The sequence below is a fragment of the Drosophila nasuta genome, chromosome 3, assembly GCF_023558535.2.
Source record: "Drosophila nasuta strain 15112-1781.00 chromosome 3, ASM2355853v1, whole genome shotgun sequence".
In the NCBI taxonomy this organism is placed as follows: Eukaryota; Metazoa; Arthropoda; class Insecta; order Diptera; family Drosophilidae; genus Drosophila; species Drosophila nasuta.
In genome coordinates, this window is record NC_083457.1 from 47,976,360 (window position 1) to 47,998,974 (window position 22,615).

Sequence of the window (22,615 nt, forward strand, 5' to 3'; positions counted from 1 at the left end):
CTGCAAATTTCGTAATCAATATATTTACAGCTGCTCAAAGCAAACAGAACAGTTGGTTAAACAAGGACTAAACAGGGATAAATACGAGTAATTGTATGTTGGCTATTGTTTTTGTTTTTTTTAGATTTTGCGCGCGCGTCGCCAAAGGAAATAATAGCCCAGCAGGTGGAAGCCAAAGTAGAGGCCAAGTATGGCCAAGAGATTGCGCTGCAGATTCGCCTCATTGAAGCTGTACTTGTCCAACACATCCTGCCCGGTGTGGAAGCAGGGCAAGTCGGCACTTTCCTGGAAGCAAGCTGCAGAGCAGTGAAAAGTTTTTTTTTAGAAGAGTGGGAATGGAAGGAAAGAGGGAGGGGAACTGCGTCTACTTACTGATGTTTTGCACGCCGGACCATTGGGCAATTGTCATCGCTTCGTTGGCATAGAGCATCCACGATAGAAATTGCGTCCAATAAAATGCCAATGGCAACGAGCTGAAATCATACGGAAATTGTAGTGAATTTTTTGTGTTGTGGGTCAGACCAATGATTGCTCTGCTGTTGTGGCAGCTGCGCCTCACCTAATTTTGATAAAGATGCCAGACGTAATCATGAATATATAATCGAGGGGCACCAAGTAAGCCATGGCCAAGGGCACCGAATTGAAGGCCGTCGAGAAGAAGCAACCACATGCGGTGGCCACGTTCATAACGAGCACTACACAAATCGCTGTTATCCCAAAGGCATAGAACGTGGCCCGCAGTCCCGTGATCCAATAGCAGATGACCACGAACAGCAGCGGCTCGAGAATCATGCCAGGCAACTGTAGAGGAGAGAACAGAGAGAGCAGACAGTTAGGTAAACACGTAAAATAAGTAACATTGAAGTGTGTAAGACTCTAAGATAGTCGTTACATATTTTAATAAAACCGTCGCATAAATTATCTTTCATACAAAATATAGGCACCACCTTTAATGTCTCTAACGCTATTAATCTTCTTACAGAGGTCGGACAAATAAATATAAAATTATTAAATGAACTACTTAATCAATAGTGTGCTCGACTTTTATCCATTAATGAAAGCAAAACAATGCGATTGATATTGATGAAATACTAAAATATAAAACAGCCTTTTTTAGTATATCAATATACTACATATTACATTTAAATTATTCTATATAAAATATACCGAAGACTATATTTGGTATATCGATATACTATTATATACAAAATATACCAAAGAGTACAAAATATGTTCAACAAAGCTTTTGCCTTACATACATGAATGCACAAAGTTATACTATAATACCCTATAGGTAGTGGGTATTATAATATATATATGAATATAAATTTAGTATTCTACTATAAAATTATAGTATTGCTATTACTACAGCATTATAATTGTACTAAATAATTAAAAAGTACATTAAATCATATGCTGAAGGTAAGTACTATATAAAGAAAAGATATCATAATATATTTTTCCAATGTCCAATCATATTTTTCATGAACTGACTTTGCGTATATAGCATGAAGTATGATATAGTATGTTTATCTCATTCAAGTCATGTTTTAATTAAACGTATCACTTCTAATTCGTCTTACCTAATCCTAGAAATATTGTATATGAACAAAATTTGAGTGAGATCCCAATAAGTAGACCTTCAATCGAATATTATGTATTAAGTAAAACTATAAGTATTTATTACAATTCTTGCAATTCATGTTTTCAGTGTAGCGAATCTCCCTTAACTCATCTAACTTAATCCTTCAAATGCAGTATATAAAGATATGCAAAACATTCTAATAAGTCGACCTCGAATCGAATTTTTTAGCAGCTAACAATGTATTTAGAATTGATTACAAATTTTTAAAATATTGTATGTGCACGTCTTTCAACTCTTATTTGAATATAACGGATCTTCAAAATCCGCAGACTACCCATAAGTAGTTCCAGACATTCTCGCTACTCACCATTGCCAAAATGTTTGCCACATAGTAATGAGCCGGACTGTATAAGCCGGAGCGCGTCTCACGCATGAACAGTGGAAAGCCCTGAGGAAACACATTGAGCACCGAGTACATGGGATGGTACGTGTTCTCCGATATCATGATGAAGAGCGTGCCCTGCATTGCCAAAATGGTAAATAGTCAATTCGAATGGCAAAACTACTTTCAACTTCACCTGCACAGCCTGCACACCGAGTTGGGTAAGTTCCGTGGTGCCCGCAAAACAGGCGCCAATGATGAAAGCCATCGCCATCTTCTGGGCAAAACGCATCCACTGAATGGTGGGATCTCTGAGCAGCGTTAGCGTTGCTCTTAGCCAAACCACATGGAAGCGTTTGTACCAGGCAACACCGCGGAAAGCATCGAGTTCGGTGTCAAAGGGAAAGTTGCCCGATTGCGCCATGTGTATCTCGAGGTTAACCAGCATATCGCGCTGCTTGGCCGCCGAACTGACCGCAAATTGATCGCACAAATGCTGTGCCGAACGCTGCGAAGCTTGCTCGTAGCCGGGATCTGTGGCCAACACGCCAATCAGAAAGTCTGCCGGATTGTAGGCCTCCGGGCAGTAATAGCCATGGTCCGCAAAGAAGCTCAACGCGTGCTGTGGAGAACCTGTAAAGGCCACGCGACCATCTGCCAACAGCATGACATTATTGAAGTTGTCGAAGAGTTGCGAACTTGGCTGAAAGGAAGGAAATATAGAATAGTTGCAGCTTGTAGGTTGAAGTGTCAAAGATTTAGTAATTATTTTGTTTGATCAATGTTAATAAACCAGGCACTTGTTATTTGCTTTCTAAGTTACATACATCTTCTACTGTATTTATATATCAATTATTGAAAAATTTACATGAATATAATATCTCAACATTATATACAAACAAAACTTTTTGGTTATGCGAATTGGCTTTGATATACACATTTGGAAATGAGGTAAGAAAATTTGAAAAATTTGTAAGACTATTTTAAAACGGTATGTTGAACTGTAAGAGCTCCAACAATTAAGTCTAGAGTTATGTAAGAATGTGAAAATTGTCTCATATAATTAAGTAATAACTTATACATGCAAAGGTAAAGGCTTCCCGTATTTATAAGATAGGTGAAGGAAAGGCACTTATCCTTAACATTTTGCGACCCCCGCACATTTTTGATGATTCTAGCTTTTATTGTGAGTGAGATCAACGCACTGATAGTCAGAAATTGATTTTTAGATATGCGTATATCACGAAAGTTATTCAGGCTAATCAATGCACTCTAGGAACTCGTTTTGCATACAGTTCTAAGGTAAGAGTGTCTAAGATATAATCGTAGTTCTGATGTATACAAACTGTACAAGTTCTATTAAAAATACTCCACTTCGAAGTAAGAGTAAGATTGTCAATATATTTTTATGGCAGTTATATGTATTCATTTTAAAGAAACTACTACAATTTCATCGTTAGCCATCGTTAGTTTTAAACTTACCTGATGTATTGTGCACAATATAGTGGTGCCTTTCTGGGCCAGCTCATGCAGAGTGGCCACCAACTGCTGAGCACTGTAGGAGTCCAGACCCGTGGTGGGCTCATCGCAGAAAAGAATCACCGGATTGTTGAGCAGCTCCACAGCAAAGGCGAGGCGCTTGCGCTCCCCACCCGAAAGCACCTTCTTATCATCGCCGCTGCCAATGCGAGTGGAGGAAGCTGACAGCAGTCCTGTGCGCTCCAGCAGATCCTTAATGATAAGACGACGCTCCTCACTGGACACACGACGATCCAGGCGAAGATTGGCCTAAGAGAATAACCGAGTTTACAATAAAAATCTTGTTTTGCTCTAGCTACTCACCATAAAGTTAAGGTGCTCGAGCACAGTGAGCGCGCCAATGAAGAGATCGTCTTGATACACATAGCCACTGATGCGATGCATGAAGGGTCCAACGCGACGTCCATTGATCAGTATATCACCTTGAACCACAGTGCCAGCTGCAGAGTGAAGCGTATTGTGTTATAGTTATCCAAGTAGTAGATGATGATGATGAGATAACTTGAATTAGTTTGCTGATAAGATAAGCAACGACAGCATCTCACACTTACCTGGCTGGCGATAGGCGAGCGTTGACATTAGCGTCGTTTTACCGGATCCACTGTGAATAGTACATAAGTTGTCCACAATTAGATAGACTATAAAAGACCTACTTCGTCTTATTTGCACCCCAGCTGCCTTATCAGCATACGTGATAAGAGCATCTCTTAGTGGAGTATGTTATGATACAATGCCAACCCAGATATCACGGGAATTTATGGTTCTAAACTAGCCAGACTTGTTTTTTCTTAGCCAACAACACTTGGCCATATCGATTTCTCGTTATAGTTGACTTCACCCGGCCTTACCTTGCGCCCATTAGAGCCATGAGTGAACCAGGCTGCACAGCTCCCGTTGAATTGTTGATAATCCGCTTCATCTTGCTGCCCGATCCCACATTGGTGTACACGCAAAGATCACGCCAGACCAACGTTGCCCCGTGTTCCGTGGGCGCCCATTTGTTGTAGCTGCGCAGCGGGAGACTGCGCTCCGAGCTGTTGCGCTTCGATAGCTTCGGGGTGCTGTCCACACTGGGCAAATCACTGCCACTGCCACCACCAACCGAGACGAGCTGCAGCTCGTGCTGATCATGCGGCACCACGTCTGCCATATCGCTCAGCAGTTGTCGACTATCTGTATCCGACATTCTAAGTAGTTTTAATCAACACGCAACCGACGCGTTCGGCAGCTCGATGTCAACTGAGGCAACAGCAGTTTGCCTGAGTGACAGTGACAGCGACCTGTAGAGACTTTGTCTGACGCCTCTTTTCGGGTGGCTCTCACACAGAAGTCGCAGTTGAATCTTCAGCTGGTCATACGCTCAACGTTTATGTGTGGAAGTAGTTGGCAACCTAAGCTTCGTTTCAAATTACCTTATGCCGCCGCCGCCGCTGCTGCTGACTCCAGTCCAGAGGGAAGCCCTCCAAGCCTCATCCAGTAAAGCAGCCAAGCAGCAACGGGAATCTACCGCAACGGGAAAGCCAACGTCAATGGCTTTGACTTTTTCTCTTGTGTGTTTTGCTCAGCATTTTCGCATTGCGTTTGCTAGTAAAAATAAAACCCTTTAGAATTATGCAAATTTTTGTGCACAACTCAACACATAAAGATGACAAGTAAGGTTTTTAAATGAAACCGAAAATAGAAATATGTACAATTCAAAACTGCTTGACAGTCCAAAATAAACCCAAAATGTTATCAGCTGCAGCCAAAAAGTATGCTACACTTTTGAATGCCCAACTCAAATATTCAAAAGTAACCTGAAAATGTGCGTTATTCTTTTTTCATTGACGCTCATAAACCATTTACGTAAGTTTCACACACAATATACAACTATAATATAAAATGAAATAAAATTGATCAGATTTTCCAATTTTATCGAGCTGTGAACTAATGCATAAATATTTCATACTTGCGCACGAAAGTATGCAACATTTTAGTTATTTCCCCACACCCCCAAAAGTATGCAATTGATTAAAATACTAACATGCGAGCGATGAAATATAATATAAATACTACACTTAAAAGAATGCACTTCTTATTTCAGTTGGTAGAAAAATATTTTATTATTCACTAACATTTTATTACATTTTGTTTCCACAAATAATGTGTAATGCCAGGAATGACAATTGTAAATCATCTCATTCATCAAGATTAACAGTCAGTGTCGAGCATCAACAATACAATGTTTCGTATCTTTAGACTCTGAAAATAAAAGAAAATGCAAAATTTGCTAAATAAGAGACAAAGATAAGTTGCAATTTATGATGGGTATCAAGAAAATGAAGTAATCAAATGAGTCCGACTCTATACGAAGTTCTACAACTTTTGTGTATAAACACCAAAGAGTCTCTGTTGATATCGCACTCAGTTAATAAAGCAGAGTCAATATACCTGATAAGAATGGTATAAGAACAATGAGCTATCACCGGCAGACGCCAGTTTCATGAGCACGATTAAACAGCGCGGTTCGTGGACGGGAGTCGAGTATAAATACAATACATCCGAGATCGCGCTTTGGGGGGTTGGTAATATCGCGCGAAGTGCTAACGATTCCAACTGGCGTTCATCACGAAAAAGTGCAATTTTTTTAAAATATATTTTTTTAAAGGAATTTAAATTAATTTGTGAACAAACGAGTGTCGCTATTTTCTGAAAAACCGCAAAAAGGTTTGTTGGTGCAGTAAAAAATGGAATATTAACATTTATTGTCTTTGATACGTAATTCGAGACAGTCCGATGAGTTAACAGAGAGATAGAGTGCCTTTGCTTGCTATCTGAATGTCGATTAATTGATATAATCGTGATAATTGAAGAAGCGTGTAAACAAATCATCACTTGATACCATCTTATATAACTTGGGGAAAACTCGAGTAATAAAGATTGCAAAATGCAAGCAATGCCAAATTATTTATAACCCTTTAACTAACTGCCAAATGATTAGGAGTATAATTGTAGCCGCATTAAAATCACTGTCCGATGCCAAGCAACAGTTATCGTGTCATAAATATACGATTACTATTTTCGTTTACCAAACTTTTAACTTCTTTTGTCTGCCCAATTGGCTGAAGTTCGCTTCTTATCGGCGACGAGACGCTGACTTGACCTAGCGGATAACACTTGGCTAAGCGTTAACGCTAACGCTAAATACCTTAACTCTTGATAAGGAAAATTGGTTATAAAAAACTTAACACGAGCCCCATAAACTCATATTACTGCACAGCAATTAGAGACTCACAAAAAAGTTGACTTGCTTAAACAATAAACAATCCCGACTAAATAGATAAACCTTCCACACAGCGAAAAAGGGAACTAAAATCTGCAACCACAAAAAAAAACGAGAGAAATTCAAATTGTAACGTAAAATAAAAGCTTTTAAACTGCTGAGAGCGGCAAAAGCTTCGACGCGTCCAAAAACAACGTGACCCGCTGAACTTCCGCAAAACCCATCTGTCTATTGAATTAGACTGCGAGAGAGGGAGAGAGACCGAGAGCAATAAAGCGAGTGCAAACAGAGCGAACGCAGCGACGCCGCAAAGCGCAAAAGCGAAATGAGCGTAACCGAGGTGAGTGCTTTTAAGCGGCAGACTTGTTTTTTTTTCGCTTTTTTTTTCCTTTTTTCTTTTGTTTGTTATTGTTTGCGTTTGATATAACTAAAGAAGTGTCACTAAATTGTAGTGAATAGAAAATGTGAATTGTGAGTGTGTGGCTGACCACATGTTTAAAAGTGAATGAGCACAAATCATCGAAATCAACTGAATCTCAAGCGTCATGGAAAAGTGTTCACAGTGTTTGCAGTTATTTTTGGTATCGGTATCGGCTTGCGCGAAAGTACTGCGTATGACTGCGAGTTGAGCAGCAGCTGCAGCAACAACAACAACATCGTCTACCTCAACATCAACAAGAAACAACAACAAGTACAAGTACAACTATAACCACAACTACAAAACGTAGCACAACATCTGTATAGAGAGGCCGTATGGTATGCAGCATTTGCTATTTTTTATCAATAAATAAATTCATATGTAGATTGGAAATTCGGAATTCAAGCTTGTCTTATGCACGAAATAAAGAAATTTAATACTCATTCATACACACGCGTGCACACACTCACATTCAAAATTTGTTTGTATTTATACAAGCGCCTCGTACTGCTATTGGAAATGCTTATCGCACTAATGTTTTCATAATAACAAAACATACACCATGCTTTAAATATAATCGAATTCTTCATAATAATAATAAAGATGAATGATTAGCATCGAATGACGAAACTGAGAATAGACAACGGCAACAAATGCTGACGGCAAATTGTTCTCGACGACGCAACGTGCTTGCGAGCTTTGCTTGCTTGCCCTGCTATAAAAGCTTTTACCTTCTGCAAAGCCCTCTCGCGCTTCCTCTCTCTTGTTTGTCACTCTCTCGTTTTGTTTTCAATATCAGGGCGAACAGAACAACAACACTGCGCCTGATTCGCTGGCCTGGTAAGCTGTGCTTTGGTGTCGCTCCCGCTCTCTCTTCGTGTGCATGCCCTACTGCTATGGCGTCGATTGGCTCGCATGCGGTCTTGCGCTCTCACAACTTCCAAAAACTGACACAAAATCATTGCATACTTTCAGGAGGGCACGCAAAATGCTCGGCGCACAAGCATTGGCAGCAGTGCTGCCAGCAGCAATATTATTGCCATTGAAAGGCAACGACGCAGCTTCGGCGAATGGCTGTGGGACGCCGTCACCGCCACCTCTGTGGAGCCCACGATGTTTCTGTACATGTTCGCCTTCATGATCACCTCGGTGGTTGAGCAGAACTTCTTTGTGCAGAAGGCGTGCCTGGTGAACAGAAATTTCTCCGCCGAGATCTGTGACAACATCAATAATGCAGAGAACGAGGAGTACAAGAAGAAGGTGCTGGAGACAACGGCCTGGTTCCACCAGTGGGAGAACATTGCAGCGCACATCTTTCCCATATTCCTAGCTCTCTTTCTGGGCTCCTTTTCGGATAGACGCGGTCGCAAGCTGCCGCTGCTCATGGGGCTGGTGGGTAAGTTCATCTACTCCGCGATGGTAGTAGTGAATGCCAAGATGACAAACTGGCCGGTGGAGAATGTCATCTATACAGCCACGCTGCCATCGGCGTTGACGGGCGCCGATGTGGCCATATTTGCAAGCTGCTTTGCGTACATATCGGACATCACAACGCTGAATAATCGCACAATTAGGGTGACCATATTGGATGTGGTTTATCTGAGTGCCATGCCCACAGGCGTAGCCTTGGGCTCCTATCTGTTCTACAATGTCTTCAATCAATCCTATGCGGACATGTTTGCGGTCAACGCAACGTTATTGTTTCTGGCGATTGTCTACACGTTGTTTGCGCTGAAGGTGAGGACAACTTGCGCTAGATTTGTCAACGGGATTATCTTCAAATCCCTTTTAATCTTTCTATCTAGTGGCAAACGACTCCCAATCAACGCTCGTTGAGGGAGTTGGGTTGCTGTGGCTTCTGGGCAGACTTCTTTGACAAGCAGCACATTAAGGATTCGTTTGCAGTGTTGTTCAAGCCACGCATGGGCCACAGACGCAGCTTCCTGTATATCCTGCTCATCAGTATGGCACTCTACACGTTCCAACGCGATGAGGGAAGCTACATGTATCTTTACACATTCGGCAAGTTCGGCTGGCAGGTCAGTTCCTACAGTACCTTCAAGACGTTTAAGTCAACGGCCTTTGTCGTCATGATGCTGCTGGCTGTGCCCGTGATGAACAAACTCCTCGGCTGGCGCGACACAGTAAGTATTCCCTATCTAGCATCCTTTGTTTTTCCTAACTTTATTCTGCTGCATAGACGATCATCTTTATTGGCACCTGGGCACATGCGCTTGCCCGACTGTTCTACTACTTTGCCATGGGCCCAACGCTGTTCTATGTGGGTGGCGCAGTCTGCAGTTTAGGTCCTATTGTTGGACCCATGATACGTTCGATGACGTCGAAGATTGTGCCCCAATCAGAACGTGGCAAGGTCTTTGCCTTGCTCTCGGTCTGTGACAATGCGGTGCCCTTCATCAGCGGCGTTTGCTACTCTCAAATCTATGTCGCCACGCTCGAAACTAGTCACGGCGGTGGCATCTATCTACTGACCATTGGCACTCAAATGGCAGTCTTTTTGCTAGTGCTGTAAGTACAGGGAGTTGGCTTAAAGGGCGAAAAGAGTCTAACTTAATCCTCACTCGATCCTTCTTTAGTTGCATTCACATTGTGTTGGGCCGAAACTCGTTGGCTGTGCCAAATGTGGAGGAGAACGACAGCGGACTTATTAGCGAAACTGTCTCAACAGACAGACATCGGGATAGTCTATCCAAAAAGACGGAACAGGAGGCCACATAAAAGGCTTGTTTTTACATCACAACCTAACTACTACTATTATAAATAAAAGACAGAGCTATATTTTATTTTTTAAAACACTCACCAGTTGCCAGTTTACTTGTTCTTGGAGAGCGTGCGCTGTTTCTCGGCATGCTCCACCACCTGTTCGTCCACGAAGAGTCCCTTGCGACGTCGCACACTGTCCATGTAGACCTTGGCCCTGTTTGCGGAGTCGGCCTTCTCGCCGAAATGCATCAGTTCCTCCTCGGTTGTGGGCAGCCAAAAGGGATCAATATCAATCACCTGCAAAAAGGGAGCGAAGAGAAAAACGAGAGACAGATCAGTGTTAAGGTTTTTGGGCTTTCCAGGAAATCATTTAGACACAACGGGGGCGGGTCGGGCCACTTGAGAAAGGACAATAGCGAATGAATAGAACGGCGTCGTTTGGTCTATGCGCCTGCGCCTGCACCTCAACCTCTGTCTCTGTCCCTGCCTCGTCCTGCCAGCGTGATTGGATTTACGTGATGTTTTATGAGTCTGTCTGGGTGTCTCGGTGTCTACGTGCGTAAGCAGGCAATCAGGGAAAGCGTGCATTTTCACATCTTCATCTTCATTGTTAAACTCAAGAGGGTCGTTCCTTTTAGGTTTCGGCTCGACATTCAAATGGCTGCGCGCATCTTTAATGACTTTCATGTATAGTCCAGGACTGACTAGGACTAGGAGGACCGAGTCTCATTCTCGGCATTCATTGCGTGATAAGGCACGCCAGGATACGCAGAATTTTAGTGAATGGCGTGAAGTTTTTGCTCCTTTCTTCTGTGATTGATGATTGCCAACGTCGCTACTACACGTTGTCTTCATTTTCTCCTCAACACAACAGCAACAACAGCAACTCCGACTCCAATTCTAGTGTTCGATTGTTGTGTTTTGTTTGGTTGGAAGGACACGCACTTGAGTCGCACAGCGGGCGGGTGTCAGACGTGCTGTTCAATTCGATGCGGTTCTGTGGAATCCCAGTCCAAAAAAAAAAGATAAAAAAAAATAACGTCTCCTCAATGCCAAGGAACTTTGCTTTGCTTCAGGATTTTCAGTTTCAGTTCGTGCTGTGGTGAAACTTTATTTATTTCTGTTTTTTTTTTTTCGGTTTTGTGTGTAAGTTGTTGTGCAGTTTTGTTTTTTGCACCATCTGTTCGCACTACGCTAAACTGCGGCTCAGTTCCCCATGTAGATCATTATCGGGCACAACGTTTCGCTTGTTTAACAACCACTAACAACGCCAGCAGAGCAAGGAGTGGACCTGTTGGAGCAAGGAGAGAGCGAGGGAAGGCACAAAAGGGGAGAGCTGCAGTAGCCAGCATGATCACGACAACGACACGCGGCCAAGAAAGAGCACAGGGCAGAGCAGGGCAGGGCAATCCCGTCCAACAATCCACACACACACACACACACTCACACACACACTCACACACACATACTGAGATCCTTTTGCACATGTCTACAACAAGAGCAGTAAAAGATGCTTGAGCTGATCATCAAGCTGTGGAGGGACGCTGCTTTCCCTACGCACAACGGTTCGTCAACAACAGCAGAACAACAATGCCCCAGCAGCAGCAACCGCATCTTCACTCCCTTGGGGACCTTTTGGCAGCTGAAGTGCTCCAGAAGTGCGCAAAGCTTGCGTCTGAGCCGGTCCAGACAAATGAGCAGCAATCGCTGTCGCACACTTGCAGAAAAAAGAGGTATAAAAATCCAAAAAAAAGATCTTAAATGTTGTTCCCAGACATAATCTTAACTATACTGATCGAGAGTAGCTATTTGCGGAGATTAAAAACGCTCATTCAAAATATTGAAAAATCTTTAAAAATAGGGTAAAAAATACAAAATTTCTAACTTCTTTTGCGGAGATGAAAAATGCTTATTAAAAATATTCAAAATCTATAAAAATAGGTAAAAGTTAAATCCAAAATTGTTCACCATTTATGGTGATTATGATTATGATTCTAATTTATTCTGGTAAGTAAACTTCTTATGATGTACTAAGCTATAGACTGATTTACGAAGGCTTACTATAAGGATATTTGAAGCAAACATCAATCATTGTCATACTGTAAAACCATAAAGACCATAAATTTGTTCCCATTCCCATTCAAGTTAATGACTTAAATTGACATAGCACCTTCATTCAAAAGACAGTTTTGTATTTTAGAATAACTTCTTAGGTTAAGAACTAAGTCTTTGCTAAATATCAGATATTCACTAATATTGACATACTATAGTTTTTCTCACAGTGTTGTCATTTAACCCACAGCTAAAGGTAGCCTATAAAAACACTCGACGGTTGTTATCCACACCAGCACATCAAGCTGCAGCCTAAAAAAAAGTTTGGAGCTCTGTGTGCTGACTAAAAGATTTTCAATATATTTAAATAAATATGAAGCGAGGAAAAAAGTGAGAATTTGGGAACTTTTAATAATAAATTTCAGGCATAATCGAAGACTATAGTGGCCAACACTAAAAATTCTCTACAAATGTTGAAACTGTACACATTTTCATTTTATTAATTGTATGCAAAACTATTAAATGGATACATTTTTGGTATATTAAAATACTATCTTAAGTATTTAGTATATACATAATGTGTGAAAATTCTCTACAAATGTTGAAACTGCATACTTTTCCATTTCATTAATTGTATGCAAAATAAATAAATGCATTTTTGGTATATTACAAAAATACTATCTATAGTATTTAGTATATTCATAATGGGTGAAAATTCACTTCGAATGTATTGTATGTTAAATAAAGAAATGCATAAATTTTTGGTATACAAAAATACTATCTTTAGTACTTAGTATATATATAATGCATGAAAATTGCTTACAAATGTTGAATCTTTCCACACTTTTCTATTAACTAATATAAATTAATGAAGTATTTGTAAATTATATACTAAAAAATGGAAAACACCAATAAGAAAAGCTTTTTTATTGAAAGACAACTAGTCAAAACTGCGTTTGTAAACCAATCGAATATATATTGAGCTACATTATTGTCGTAGATAAGCGGTTCCTAGGAGCTAATACTCTCGGTTCAATGCGTATGCGTAGTAGTAAAAGTAGATCATGCGTATTGTATTGTATTTTATAGTATTTCGAAAAGTGCCCAGGTTGAGTCTCGCGTATTTGTCATGGCTTCTCATGAGGGGCCTCTAATAAACACGCAGACGCGTGAGTCGATTGTCTCTCGAAACGAAGTGTGAGTGCGAGTGTGCATGTGTGTGTGTGTGTGTTGTGTTTGTAGTGTATGGAGTGTGTGTGGAGAGTAGAGTGTGTGTGGAGTGTGTTTACCTGTCCAGCCGTACGTCCGCATGCAGGTAATTTACGCAGCAGCTACCGAAATACGCCTGACGCGCAGCTGTGGCTGAGACAGCGACCAACAACAACAAAAACAGTGAAGAGTGGAAAAAAAAAAGCAGAACGCGCGGCCCCGCAGTCGAGATTATTATCGCGCGCCAGAAACAGAGCCACAGCCTGAGGCAGCAGAGACAAGAGGCAGAGGCAGAGAGACAGTGACAGAAGTAGAAGTAGAAGGGGCAGTAACAGCAACAGCAACAGCAACAGAGCCGCAGTCGATGACGGTGCCACTAGCCAAAGACTACAAGAGTCTGCCATAACCACAACAGCAACACACACACAGACACACGTTGCGCATGCGCTGTTGTTGTTGCTGCTGCAAAGTCGAGCCTCGAACCTCGACGAGCGTCATTTTGACAGCGCGCACAATGCAAACCACGTTCCACTTAAGCGCAACAACAACAACTGCAACTGGCTAAAGGATTGCCACAGCCACTTGGATAAGCACTTGCCAGCCTGTTGCATACACCAACACACACACACACACATACACACTATGCAGCGCAGACTTTAGGGCACTGCCACGGCCTCAACCTCAACCTCAACCTGAACCTCAGTCTCAGTCGCAGTCGAAGTCTCAAGAATCAGCCTCTGCTTCTGCTTCTTCTTCGTCTTCCATTGGAGACTTTCCCTTTGCTGGTGCTGGGGATCTCTCCCTCTCCCTCTCTCTCTCGCTCTGCTCTGCTCTGTCTTCAGGTACAAAACGAGTTATCAGATTATTTGTTATTTGTCTTCGTCTGCTGTTCTCCCTTCCCCCCTCTCTTTGCCCTCATCAACGCCTTCGCTTGCTCTCTTTCTATCTCCTTCGCTCTTTCTGCTCTGCCCTGCTCTGTTTTATTGTATACGCTGCTCTTCAAGTAGTTTTCGAGTTATGCCTCGCATATGCAAAGCACGACACCAACAACAACAACAATAATAATAACAATAATATGCGACGCGTTAATGATAAACACTCCAAACAAGTACAACAACAACAACAGCAACAGCAACTACTACAGCAGCAACCACAACAAATGAAAGGCCCTTCTCCCCCACCTCCTCCTCCGCCCCCTATTCTCTCGCCTCCCCCACTCCTTTTGAGCACCACGCGCTACAGTTAAGTAGGTAAGACCAGTAGCCAAAGCCGCTGCAGCATTTGGGGCGAGTGAGTCTCAAAATGGGGATTTGGGACTTCGGCCAGCGACTGTCAAGCGACTGAAGTCTGCTGCTGCCGCTACAGTGTTACCTCCACCATGAAGGCTGACAACATGTGCGCATGTGACATGTGCAGTTGACACACAAAGCCTGCAAAGGTGCTATCGGTAATTAGATTTTGAGCATATGTGTCGCTATTGTGTGGGCTCGACATTTGAGTGCCACTTTTATGAAATTGAATAAACTAAAATTGAACTCAAATAATATTATATTAATATGACTTTAAACATTACGACTTAGAGAACTGAACTTATAAAAATAAAACAATAAAATAAACTAAATTTTTGAATAGACTAATTTTAATATTAAGCCTAAATCTTACTTTTCCAAGCGAAAAGTAGTGAATATTATAACCTGCTACTTTTATAAAATTTAATAAAAATTACAAAAATAAAGTATTATGAAACTAGATTTTAAAAAATAATAAAAATATTAAAAACACATCCATTTTTTTTGTAGATGGATTTGTTAAAAATATTCGAAGCTTAATGAAATTAAGAATAAAATCTGCTACCTTTATGAGATGGAAGGCTTATATTAAAATGGCTTATATTAAAGCATTATAAAAGAGAAATAATAAAAATATGAAAATATATTCAAAGCTCGGTGATGTGAGTTAAATATAATTTGTATGCGCTAATATTAAAATGAAAAATATTAATCATTATAAAAGTGGATTAAAAAAAAATTAATGTTAAAAAACATATATATTATATTTAAGATGGGTTTGGTTGAGGTATTCCAAGCTGTGACTTTTATGATACTTAATAAATGAATATTGAATAAACTAATATTAAAATAAAAAAAATTAGATTACAATTGTAATTTTCAGAACTTTTAAGAATTTTCGGTTGAAAATATCAAGATTTCGATGTCTTAGCAGAATTTTGATCTTGATTCAATTATTTACCTTTATGGTTAAACTTTGACTGAAGATTTTATTCTTGATTTTAGCATGTGTTATATTTTGCGTAGATGTCCTTGATGAAGTTAAATAAAGTCAAGTTTGCAATCAAAAATATTCATTACATTTTTGCTTCTATACATTGCCACTGAATAATTAAAATATGTGTTTAATTGAAGTCCATCTCGGATTTCAGCTGTATTGACTTACGTTGATATCTTGCAGTTATACATAGATTATACAAATATATTTAAAATGTTTGTCCCTTTGACGACAGCTAAGATTCAACAGTGAAGCTATTAGGGATAATCAAATGCCAAGCAAAATAAGTGTAAAGTATTAAATTGAGTTGTATATTAACCCAGCAAAATTTCAATCGAAAAGTAAGTAAAGAAAATGCTGTTGTTTTAAATTAAGAGTAAAAAAAGCTGTCTAAAAGATTCGACATTCTTCCTTACACTTAATAAAAACCAAAAGTGTAAACGAGCATAAGATTTAGAGCTGCCAAAGCTGAAGCTAAACAATAGCGATAATAAGAGTAGGAGCAACACTTGTTGGAGTTCTCACGACACCGCAGACAATATACCGCACAGAGCTTATCAATGTGCAGGGTATGCGGCAACACAAATAATAACAAAAGCGCGCAAGACGGTAGCAACAACAACAACGGCAACAGTAGCAATAACAGAAACAACAGTCACAGCAACAACAACAACCAAGTATTTATGCTGGCCATACCACAGAGTGTGTGTGTGTGAGTGAGTGTTTGTATGTGTGCGGCTTTAATGCGTTACGTGAAGTGAAAAATATACAGAGACAGAGACGAGTATGAAAACTGAAAATTAGTTTCTGCTGCTGCTATTGTTATTGTTGTTGCTGCTGCTGTTGCTGTTGTTGCTGTTGCAGTTGCTGCTGTGCTGTTGCTGTTGCGGTTCTGTGGATGCGCGGATGCTCGGGGCGAAAAGGTCACCTCGGTGACTTCGTCACAAGGAGGCAAGCGGTAGAAACTCCATCAAAAGCTCAGTTGCAGTTGCAGTTGCAACTTAACGAACATGATGCGGCAACAAATTCAAATACCAGTCAAAAGCACGCGCTCTCCCTCTCTCTCTTTCTCTATCTTGCTCTCTCACTCTGTCTTGGCACTTGAGGCCGTCGCATTCGTTGTTATTATGGGCACGTGACAACTGCGCCCACGTCACTGTGGTCAGTGGAAACAGTCGAGCAACACACAGAGAGTGGAAACAATTGTGGAAGCGACAACGCTCACGCATTTGCTGGGGGCTGGTTGAGTGGGCGTGGCAATAGGCGCAGGCGTTGCGCACACAAATAACTGTTTAATTGTTGAATGGCTAACAACAACAACAGAACAACAGAAATGTCAGCAGCATTTCATCGCCAGGTGACACACATCACAAAGTCGATGATTGTTGTTGTTGTTGATTGCTGTTGTTATGATTGTTGTTGTTGCTGTCTTGACTGTTGTCGAATTCTAATTGCTAAAACGCACGCAGTTGTATTTCATTGGCTCGAATAATGCACTTATTTCAGAGAGCCGACCGCTCAACAAAACTAGTTTCCGTTTAGTTTTCTACAGGAAAAACACACACGGAAAGTTACAAACGTCGCCCCTCCCGCTCCCGCCCCCTTCACCTTCTCCTTTGGCTGCTGCTCCCCCTTTGAGACGGACGCTGGAAATGCGTATGAAATTATACGAAGCAGCAAAAAGACAACAACAACAACAACAACAACAACTCTAGACTGCGATGCCGGCAAAACTTCAGCTGAGAAATAGAAAATCACCGGAAGTCATTATACAAAAACTTGTTGTTATCGATTGGTTGGGCGATATACAACACACACACACACACACATAAACACATGTGAAGATACACACATACATAGTCGTATACTAATACTAGCACACACACTTGACACTCTTCGCTCACCCGACAAGTGAAGCAACATTTCGTTTTTGATCAGCAACAAATTTAACTTAAGGAATTAAATGGGGAAGAAGAGTTCATGAGCATTAAATACTATTTTTAAGGAAAAGAGAAAAGGTATTGAACTTGAGGATTCAATCCTTAAAGGTAGACTTTGAAATAATTGTAGTCTCAGTGATCTTGTATTAAATTGTAAACACTTTAGAATTACCAAAGTCAGAACACTACATTCGAGTGTGGTTGAGTGTGTTGCTGGTACTAAACTGTGTATCTTAAAATATACCAATTAATATACCCAAAAAATATACCGAAGGCTACGTTTGGTATGTATATCTGTATACTAAAGCGTACAAAATATAGCAGATTGTCAAGTCAAATATACCAATTGAGTATGCCAATAAAATATACTGAAGGTTACGGTTATGGTAAATCTATATACCATAAAGTTTACCAACAAAAATATACCGAAGGTTACGTTTGGTATATCTATATACGACAGAGTATACAAATAATATACCGAAGGCTATGTTTGGTATATCTATATACTATAGAGTAGAAAATATAGCAGATATATACATATATAGCACAATTGAATTGGAGAAATAAATCCTTAAAGCTAGACTGCGAAATACTTGTGGTATTATTGATAATTATTCAAAATTCTGTAATAAATTTAGTACTCTCATATTGCAAATTGCAAAAGCATATGAAATATAACAAAGTGTTGTAAATTAAATGACTTGTATTTTATAAATAATATTTGAGAACATTAAAACCAAATAGTGCGTCCAAGTAATGCATTGCTAAAATTCAATAAAATACAAAATTTCATATGACAATAAAAACTACATTTTATAATTTTTATAAAATCCCAAATTATTGCATTTGCATCAAATTTATATTTAAAATACAATCCTGTACGACTCAATTTATATATTCACTACAATTCATAATCAAAACGAAGCAGCTAAGATCATGAATACCTCTTCATACCGCGACACTTCTCCAATTACCTGACAAATGAAAATGAGTTAGAAAGTTGTCACAAGAATCTAAGCACTTTATGGGGTTTCGGAGATAAAAATAAACACAGCTATATATAGAATAATTAACACAGTTCGTGACATAATTATAATGCCCTCAACTCAAGAGTGTAACGCAAAACATTCTTTGGCTTGCGGTTTTTCTTGGCAACTTTTTCCAAGAAGTGTGTAAACTTGTTCGCACATAATAATAAAAGCGAGATGATATAATATTCAGAACCAGAAACAACTCGATTCGCTTTCAACTAAAGTCAAAAACCTTTTCGTTTGCGACACTTTTGTGTGGTGCACCTGAGAGAGCAGCATCTTTATTAATCATCAGTCTATCCGCTGCTGTTTGGCTCATCCGTTCGTACACAGTTGGGGTCGAGATCAACTATTAGCAATGCTACAAATACAAATCGGATTGAAGTGCGACAAGGTCAGGGGAAAGGCCGCCGCCCGCCTTCGATACATACTTGAATTTCAGGCCAGGCCAAGAGAGCTTGCTGCCACAGCTGCAGCCTCAAATGGACCATATAACTTTCAGAGCAACTGTTGTCGCTATCGTTGTTGACGCTGTTGCTGTTGCTATGGCTCTGGCTGCTGCTGCTGTGGTTTTAGCTTATAAGACTTCAGCAGAAGGTAGCAGCAGTTAACCAAAGGTAAGCTGAGATTTTAGCTGACCAAACACAGACCGCAGATGGAGAAGCAAGCAAAGCACACACATATGTATGGCATATGGCCAACTCTCAAAGAGGGATAAGTTCAGCTTTGATTGCGTGGCGCACTTGCGCCAAAATCACCACCAACAACAGCAGCAGCAACCAGCAACCAGCAACAACAACATCTGCAACAGCTGCGTTGATTGCAGACTTACCTCCCAATGGCTGAACATTAGCTGGGGACAGGCGAGACCAGATGTCTGTTTGCGCATCTCCTGCGCAAAGTTGAACGATTCAATGACCGGCAGCAGACAGGTCACGGCAAAGTTGCCGCTGCCCTGCGTCAGGTCACCCGATAGAATTTTGCCATGACGTCGTCCAATAACTGCATACATTTTACCTGCAACAAAGAGAAATAAAAGCGAATGATATTAATATGGCTGGAAATCTGTGCAAAACAGTTTATTGAAATTTTATCAATTGAAAAGGCATTGCTGTAACTTTTGACCCCTCTGGTCAGGCATTGAATTCCTTAACAAGATTCAAAAACAAAATAACAAGGAAATTTAATTAAAAGATTTAGGGTATTTTTCAAAATATTTTATTCACAGTTAAACAAAGGAAATATATATGAACGATATATATTTCTAATCAAATTGTTACCAAATTTATACCAAAAGAATTTGTAAACTATTGACAAGCAACAACAAATTTGAGATTTTGTGCAAAATTTTGAAAATCACTGAATTTAAAATAAAATCTGCAGCGTCAACACAGAGATTAACAAACAGTTATAAAATATATAAGAAAACAAGTAAGAAAGCTACAGGATGTACTCGACTATGAGATACCGGCTAACCATTTTGAATAAAAGCAAAACATCGCGATATTGTTCCTAAAATATACCAAATTTATATACCGCGAAAATACTAAACATATACAGAAGTCTGTATTTGGTATATTGATATTGTACTACACTCATAATATCCAAAGCAAATGAGATCCATAAGTAAGGAGCGAATTTTCCTATACAAAAATGTTTCTTTAATAACTTCTACAATTTTTATTTGATAGCAAACCAATTTTTCAGGAATCATTTAAACTATAGTTATTGTATGTTCCAAAATCCAAAAGGTTTATATTTACGCTTGTTCTTCGATTTTTGTGAATTTGAGGGGGCGGAAGTGGGCGTTGAAAAAATTTGAAACAAACTTGATCTGCATATAAACATAACAAGTGCAGTTGAAGACAAATTTTATTTCTATCTCTTATAGTCTCTGAGATCTAGGTGTTCATACGGACGGATGAACAGACGGACATGGCAATATCGTCTCGACTGCTAACGCTTATCAAGAATATATATACTTTTTGGGGTTGTAGATGCCTCCATCTGTCAGATACATTTACTGGAGTCACAAAGTTATAATAACTTCACCTTTCCTTTATGGGATGAAGGTCTATTGCATTCTTTTTAGACCTTTAGTTACTGTCATTTACCTATCCTGAATTATATTCAAATAAAGAATTTTTCTTGGCTTAAACGTTTTTAAATCAGGATAAAATATTAAAGGGCAATACAATTTGCTAGCAAAGAAAACAGAATTGATTTTACTAAAATAGTTCTCTAAATAAATTTCAAAATGGAATGGAAAAATTTTTTATATTTGCCTAAAAATTGATATGAAAGGGAAGCATTAGTATGGGGAAAAAAAATTGTAAAGCAGAGCTGTGCTTTAGATGTACAGGAAGTCAAACAACATTCGAAATGTTGGCAACACTTTTGGCCAATCTGATCAATGAAATGAATGAATGAATAGGAAATTAATGAAGTGATGAACTAATAATGCTGTCATCTAAATAACGCTTGTGAATGAGAGTTATATTTTATAGCTTACACATACTATGCGATATATGTATTCAAATGAGACAAATTCTATGAATTCATAAACATAACAGCATTAAAAACGAACAACAAAACAATATGTCAAAATATTGTATGGATTTCGAAAATGTAATTTATGCATAAGCAAAAAATTCCAAAAGAACCAACACGAAATGTTGAAAGCTAAACTAAAATGAGAGTCATGTAGGAAATGCAATGCAAATAATACAAATATGTCATCAAAAAATATTCGCAATTCATTTGCCTGCATTGATTATTATGAATATTGCTTGCAACATGCAATGACATATAATATTTATGTTACGTTATCATTGGAATGTAAAGAATGAAGGGAATTTCTTTCAAGCAATTGGCAATCGGAATTGGAATCGGAATCGCAAATCGAATTAAGCCAGTTGGCAACTGCACAACGCACAACTAAGGTTCCAGTTAATGTCTCGCCATGGTCAGTCAGTCGGCAATGAAAATGGAAACCGAATGAAATCTTATCGCTAGGCTTCAAGTCTCCAAGTCCCCATAAAAAAAAGAACAAAAAACAACAAGAAAGTTACAGTCGAGTGTGCTCGACTGTGAGATATCGCTACCTATTTTGAATATAAGCGGTATTTTTCAAAATATACTAAAAACACAAAAAATATTAAAAATATACCAAATTGTATATTTATAGTTGTTATTGTATATACCAAAATTCGCAGCTCTAGCTTTGAAACTACGTTTGTTTTTCGATTTTTTTGATTTGCGGGGGCGGAAGTGGGCGTGGCAAAAATTTGAAACAAACTTGATCTGCGTGCAAACATAACAAATGCTGTCGACAAAAAATTAGAGCTCTATCTCTTATAGTGTCTGAGATCCAGTGTTTCATACGGACAGACGGACAGACAGACAGACGGACATGGCTAGTTCGTCTCGGCTATTGATGCTGAATATATATACTTTATAGGGTCAGAGATGCCTCCTTCTACGTGTTACATACATTTCCTGCCGGCACAAAGTTATAATACCCTTCTACCCTATGGGTAGCGGGTATAAAAATTGGCGCGCTTTCTTGAGAACGTCGCGCGCTCTTTTCGCTTGAACTGGCCACTCAAAAGTTGAAGCTCAGCCTCAGAGCGAGAAGACGTGTCTTCCACATATTTGTTGCTGCTGTTTTTCTTGCTTATTTTTTGGCATGCGCGCGAAATTAAACAAGCGACAGCGAAAAGAAACCCACAGCAACAACACAGCGACAACAACAACAATGTCGCTGGGCAGGAATTAGTTTCCGGTCGTAGTAAAAATGACACAAAAACAACACAAGCAACAACAACAACAAAAAGAGACAAACATAAACACTGAGCGCAAAAACGGGCTAAAGGATGCGCCTCATGTCCAATGTCCAGCGTGCAGCGTCGCGTCGTTTGAGGCCTCAGGCGACGGGCGAGCGCAGCACGCGAGTCGCAGCTACACATAGATAATCACACACACACACACATACCCACATGCATACACACACACTCTCATAATGGATGCTGTGCTGCTGCTGCGTCGTCTCACAACATTCATTCATTCATTCAACCAGTCCAAGCAGTTGTTGCTGCTGCCTACGTCACAGTCGCTGCCTCAGTCGCTGCTTCAGTCGCAGTCGCTTGCTATGTGTGTGTGCGTTCATTCAAGACTTCAATACACAC

General features: G+C 39.8%; 3 protein-coding genes across 5 annotated transcripts in view; 1 reads left to right on the forward strand and 2 right to left on the reverse strand.

Moving 5' to 3' along the window:
* Nucleotide 1: 1 nt before the first annotated feature.
* On the reverse strand, nt 2-4,753 carry LOC132793978 (protein scarlet). Its single transcript, XM_060804170.1, has 9 exons — nt 4,355-4,753; nt 4,058-4,107; nt 3,810-3,946; nt 3,450-3,755; nt 2,164-2,670; nt 1,953-2,105; nt 560-801; nt 373-473; nt 2-296 (listed from the first exon to the last, which is right to left on the reverse strand). The coding sequence occupies exons 1-9, from the start codon at nt 4,690-4,692 to the stop codon at nt 121-123; spliced, it is 2,010 nt and encodes a 669-aa protein (XP_060660153.1). The 5' UTR covers nt 4,693-4,753; the 3' UTR covers nt 2-120.
* Nucleotides 4,754-5,589: 836 nt separating this feature from the next.
* The window catches only part of LOC132793977 (elongation factor-like GTPase 1), a 90,650-nt gene continuing 73,624 nt past the window's right edge, over nt 5,590-22,615 (reverse strand). The window contains exons 5-7 of the mRNA XM_060804169.1: nt 19,261-19,445; nt 10,008-10,207; nt 5,590-5,747 (exon numbers count right to left, since the gene is read on the reverse strand). Of these exons, the coding sequence (XP_060660152.1) occupies nt 10,019-10,207; nt 19,261-19,445 (374 nt within the window). The 3' untranslated portion in view covers nt 5,590-5,747; nt 10,008-10,018. The remainder of the gene's footprint in view (nt 5,748-10,007; nt 10,208-19,260; nt 19,446-22,615) is intronic.
* On the forward strand, nt 5,981-10,002 carry LOC132793979 (probable peptidoglycan muropeptide transporter SLC46). Of its 3 annotated transcripts, none has more exons than XM_060804171.1 (6): nt 5,981-6,212; nt 6,843-7,108; nt 8,162-8,923; nt 8,992-9,330; nt 9,387-9,715; nt 9,784-10,002. In XM_060804171.1, the coding sequence occupies exons 2-6, from the start codon at nt 7,094-7,096 to the stop codon at nt 9,923-9,925; spliced, it is 1,587 nt and encodes a 528-aa protein (XP_060660154.1). In that variant the 5' UTR covers nt 5,981-6,212; nt 6,843-7,093; the 3' UTR covers nt 9,926-10,002. The 3 variants fall into 3 exon arrangements, with proteins under 3 accessions (XP_060660154.1, XP_060660155.1, XP_060660156.1); XM_060804173.1 differs by lacking the exon at nt 5,981-6,212 and adding an exon at nt 7,221-7,524 and having other exon boundaries at nt 6,766-7,108; XM_060804172.1 differs by lacking the exon at nt 5,981-6,212 and having other exon boundaries at nt 6,238-7,108.

What these genes read in the sequence shown, in the direction of transcription:
- LOC132793978 (XM_060804170.1), bottom strand. Translation starts at nt 4,692, where the DNA reads ATGTCGGATACAGATAGTCGACAACTGCTGAGCGATATGGCAGACGTG. An exon ending in ATGGCTCTAATGGGCGCAAG is followed by an intron (nt 4,108 to 4,354) that starts GTAAGGCCGGGT and finishes TACTATTCACAG; the next exon opens with TGGATCCGGTAAAACGACGC. An exon ending in TCGGTGTGCAGGCTGTGCAG is followed by an intron (nt 2,106 to 2,163) that starts GTGAAGTTGAAA and finishes TTGGCAATGCAG; the next exon opens with GGCACGCTCTTCATCATGAT.
- LOC132793979 (XM_060804171.1), top strand. An exon ending in ACACGTTGTTTGCGCTGAAG is followed by an intron (nt 8,924 to 8,991) that starts GTGAGGACAACT and finishes CTTTCTATCTAG; the next exon opens with TGGCAAACGACTCCCAATCA. An exon ending in GCAGTCTTTTTGCTAGTGCT is followed by an intron (nt 9,716 to 9,783) that starts GTAAGTACAGGG and finishes ATCCTTCTTTAG; the next exon opens with TTGCATTCACATTGTGTTGG.